Here is a 4,797-nt window from a genome sequence, read left to right on the forward strand (position 1 = left end):
CAACTAAGGCAATCGTGACCAGTCCTATCTAGGGTCCTAATACGGACCAATCTAATGTCACAACGCCGTCGCTACCTAACCTATTCCGCGCACAATACAAAACGGTCAAGTACCCTAATTTCACCGAACATCCCTCCCGCCTTCGTCAAACTGACAAACCAAAATTAGCTGTTATTAATTGAGTATCTTAAATGGGTGTATCTGCTAATCTCAGGGGGCAGAGCCGCGCAATGTGTCGCTGGCGTTAAGAAGTAGCGGTCTTTACGGTGACCACTCGAACCAAGCTATCGGGGCCAGAGTGCACCTCTGTGACTCTACCTAATAGCCATTTTGAGGGGGGTTATCGGTCGTCACGTACTAACACAAGCTGACCTACTCTGAAGTTTTCGCAAGGATCCCTCTATTTTTCGCGACACTGCAAGTGCGCCAAATACTCGATTGACCAACGTTTCCAGAAATTATTTCGAATGCGCTGAAGAAGTTGAAACCTACCTCACCGGTTCTCGGGTAATTTTGGTAAATCGGCGTCATGAATCAAAGTAGAAACTCCCTCATTGAGAAAATGAGAAGGAGTGAGCGCCCGCAGAAGGTCGGTATCCAAACTCAGCGGCCCTAGAGGACGAGAATTGAGGCAAGCTTCGATTTCCACGAGGATTGTGGATAACTCCTCAAAGGTGAGCGTATGCTCCCTTATGACTCTCTTTAAATGGTGCTTCACTGATTTGACTCCGGCTTCCAACAACCAACCATAATGTGGAGCACTGGGTGGAATGAACTTCCAGTTCGTTCCGCCGTTGGCAAGAAGAGATGCCACTTTCTGATAAAACTCCGAAGCACGGATGAACATAATCCTAAGCTCTTTATCAGCCCCCTGGAAATTAGTAGCATTGTCGCTATAAAGATTCTGACAAATACCTCGACTACCTACAAATAAACGATACGCAGCTATGAAGGAATCAGAGGTTAAGTCGCTAACAAGCTCGAGGTGAATAGCTCGAGTAGCAAAACAGACGAACAGTGCAATGTAACCCTTACTGGAACGATTTCCGCGACCCTTTGACATACGCACCTGTACCGGACCTGCATTATCGAGACCGGAATTCGCGAAAGCCCTACTTCCTACCACTCGATCCAATAGTAGCTCACCCATAAGCTAATGAGCTAATTGAGGCCTAGCTCGTTGACAAGGTATACAAGCTCGAATAGCCGATTTAACTAGCCGATTTCTGCCTAATATTCAAACTTGGGACATCAGATAACTCGAGTCAGGGTTGGATCTCCATGGAGACACTGGTGGTTTGCATGCCGCACAAACAATTGACTAAGGTATGAATTCTGGGGCAAAATTGGGGGATGCTTCCGCTCGAAAGATAAGTAAGAACTAGCCAAACGACCTCCTACTCGTAAGAGACCGTCATCCTCATTCATGAAGTGATTTAACTTAGAAAGGCGATTGCCTTTCGGCAATCTCTTGCCCGCCGTCAGGATTCCTATCTCCGTCGCGAACGCTGTTGCCTGAACTAGACGATGACCATCACTCGAGCGTCATATATCTCAACACTGGTAATAAAATGTGGTGAAGAACTTGTATCTATTAGTTGACGATTTCGTACCCGAAGAATTGGGCGCCTGCAGTACGCAACAAATCTTAGAAGTTTAGTTAGGGAGGAGAATCGGGTCAGGATTTCGGGCTCATTTGGGCTATAACGAACATGGTTCATTCGAACAGCTTCGCTCGAATGTGGCCACTGGACGGAGGGCATGGAAAGCCATGCCGGACCCTGCCACCATAGAGCGCTCATAGCTAACTCTTCCGGTGGAACTCCTCGCGATGCCAAATCGGCAGGATTTTCCTTAGTCGGAACATGGGACCAGGTAGCTGAAAGCAGTTGAGTTTGAATGAGCGAAACACGATTGGCGACAAAGGTTTTCCAATGGCACGGATGTTTAGGAAGCCAAGTAAGCACGATCTGACTATCTGATCAGGCAAAAATTGGACATTTCTGTAGAAAGTTCAAACTAGTTAGATGAAGAAAAAGCTTAACAAGAAGAGCTGCTCCGCAAAGTTCTAAATTAGGAATACTCACAGTCTTAACAGGAGCTACCTTTGATTTAGAAGCTAATAACGACATGCGAAACTTCCCATGACCCTCGTCAATACGCAAATATACCGCTGCGGCGTACGCACCCGAAGAGGCATCCGCAAAACCGTGTATCTGACAAGATGATTCCGAGCTATTTCCTAGCCACCTCCCTACTGATAAACACGGCAATGTAACTAGCCCTTGACAATACCTATACCAACGTTCACGGATTTCCGACGGTAACGGCGCGTCCCAATCACATTTCAACAGCCACATGTCCTGCATCAATATCTTGGCACCAACGGTAATCGGTGAAAGCCATCCTAAGGGGTCGAATAAACGCGAGATATTTGATAAAACCGATCTTTTAGTATGGGCGGCAGCCATGTCATCCAGGCTAGCCGAATCGAACCTAAATTCCTTCTGTTCCGGAACCCTGCGTACGCCTAGTGTTTTAACCGTCTGATCATTTCGATCGATTTCTCCGCGACCTGTCTTACTGCATCTGGAAGTACTTCTGGATAATTCGCGGCCCACTTATCAAGCTGGATCCCATTAAAAACTAAGAGCTCTACAATTTCTACCCTCTTTCTAACCGCCGTCAATATGTCGTCCGCTCCCGCGAAGATATCGTCGACATATGTCTCTGTCTGCAAACAACGGGCTCCGAGCGGGAACCGCGTACCTTCATCCTGAACTAGCTGCGAGAGGGTGCGGATGGTAAGGTAGGGAGCGCAAGCTATGCCATAAGTGACCGTATTGAGTCGGAATTCCACCGGCTTCGATGAAGCGTCGGGTGACCAGATAATTCGTTGGTAGTCCTGATGCTCCTGAACAACTGGAATCTGTCTGAACATCTTGACAAGATCCGCAATGAAGACAACTAGGTACCTACGCCAATTAAGTAAAATTAACGAGAGATCGCTTTGCAACGGGGGACCTGTTGGTGAATAAATGGCATTACGATGACCAGGCGTCAGAGTCCCGTAAGGTCAAAGACAGGGAGGTGTCTATAATAGCCTGGAAACCATGCCGTGCAGGGTAATTCATTGATCATCGTTTGATGAAATGGTAGGACTACCATCTAGCCTTAAGAGACCATAGTTACTGGACATGATGCGTCACTTATAGCCTCTCACGTTCAAGTTGTACACATTGCCCCAACGTGGCACCGCTGGAAACTTCCTCTATAGAAGGCTAAAATGGGGCAGCGGCCCTACGGTTAGCTTCGAATCCGTAGGGTATGAATAAAGAGGCTCGGCTCTGAAGGGACTAGCAACTTCTTCAGGGCTTAAAATAAGGAAATAAACAAGATAAAAATTGGAAAATGAAGCCTCGGACGAGAGCGAACAAGGCCCCACTCGCTCGGGACAGAATATGGGGGCCACTAATAATGACCACGGCCGCGTACCAGAGCAGTACGTAGTATAGTTGCCCTTCCAGAAAGTGTTATGCAATACATGTCTCCACACTGGGAAGGGCAACTACATGGCACTGTCGTCGGATAATTTAATATCGCACCTGAACGAGCACAAAGTTTGTCTCGTATATAAGTGCTCTAGGTGCGTTAAGAAATATACAAGGGCATCCAGCGCAGTGCCATATGCCCAAGTGCACTGGGCCGACACCCCTGAATAATAACAGGCATATGTGCTCCGAATGTGGGGAGAATTTTAAAACAAAATCCGGACTGTCCCAACACCAACGATACCGGCATACGGCTATCAGAAATGAGGCCACAGCAGCTGAAACCGCACAAGGTGAGCAGGCATTAAAGAAAGGAAAATATTGAATAGGTATCGCAGGGAGGATGCAAAAAGTAGATTACCACGTAGATTACTATTTAATAATTATATGATTTATTAATATCACAAAAATAGAGTATTAGATGAAATGATGTGCGTCGTGTGAAGCAACGGCAAAGAATAGGACGCGTGACACGTGCACGCGAGGAACGATAAGAGCTTATCGAAGAATGCCTTGAATTGTCACGCGGCACGAGTTACGAACCTTAACTGCGTTCGCTAATACTCCCCCTCGATTCAGGAAGCTTTCCGATCGGAATCTCTATCTTCGCAACGCCTAGGAGATCTAGACACTTCAAATGCTTCTGTCTTTGCACGCCCTTGGTCAAAAATCGGCAGCCATGTTCTCTGTGGATACGTACTTTATTCCAATTTTTCCACTATCAAGAACCTCTCGTACATAGTGATAACGAACGTCAATATGTTTACTTCGGTTGTGAAATACCGGATTTTCTGCAAGTTTTCGTGCGCCATTATTGTCGCAGTAAATTTCGACTTTTTCTTCTCCGAAACCGAGATCGGCAAGAAGGCGTTTCAGATACACAGCCTCTCTAGCCGCATCGGACAGAGCCATATACTCGGCCTCTGTTGAAGACAGACTACTGTCTTCTGCTTCCTGACCTCCAACGTGTTGGAACAGCCTCCGAGAAGAAATGCGAAGCCTGTGCATGACTTCCTATCGATTGGGCAATTCCCCCAATCAGCATCGACGAAACCTTCCAGTGTTTTTCCCGTGCGGTGAAACTTCAGTCCAACGTCGCCTGTCCCCTGGAGGTATCTAAGAACTCTTTTGCAGCCGTCCAGTGTTCAGCTCTATAACAGTCGTTGTATTGACTGAGATAGCTAACCGCGTAGGCGATGTCTGGGCGAATGCATACGGCCAGGAACATGAGCGATCCGATAAGTTC

General features: G+C 47.0%; 1 protein-coding gene across 1 annotated transcript; it reads right to left on the minus strand.

Annotated features, from left to right (window-relative positions):
* Positions 1–493: 493 nt before the first annotated feature.
* Positions 494–1,150, minus strand: LOC122522739. The gene has a single exon (XM_043644017.1). The coding sequence runs from the start codon at positions 1,148–1,150 to the stop codon at positions 494–496; it is 657 nt and encodes a 218-aa protein (XP_043499952.1).
* Positions 1,151–4,797: the final 3,647 nt, after the last annotated feature.

Source organism: Polistes fuscatus, unplaced genomic scaffold, assembly GCF_010416935.1.
Source record: "Polistes fuscatus isolate 324 unplaced genomic scaffold, CU_Pfus_HIC Scaffold53, whole genome shotgun sequence".
Classification (NCBI taxonomy): domain Eukaryota; kingdom Metazoa; phylum Arthropoda; class Insecta; order Hymenoptera; family Vespidae; genus Polistes; species Polistes fuscatus.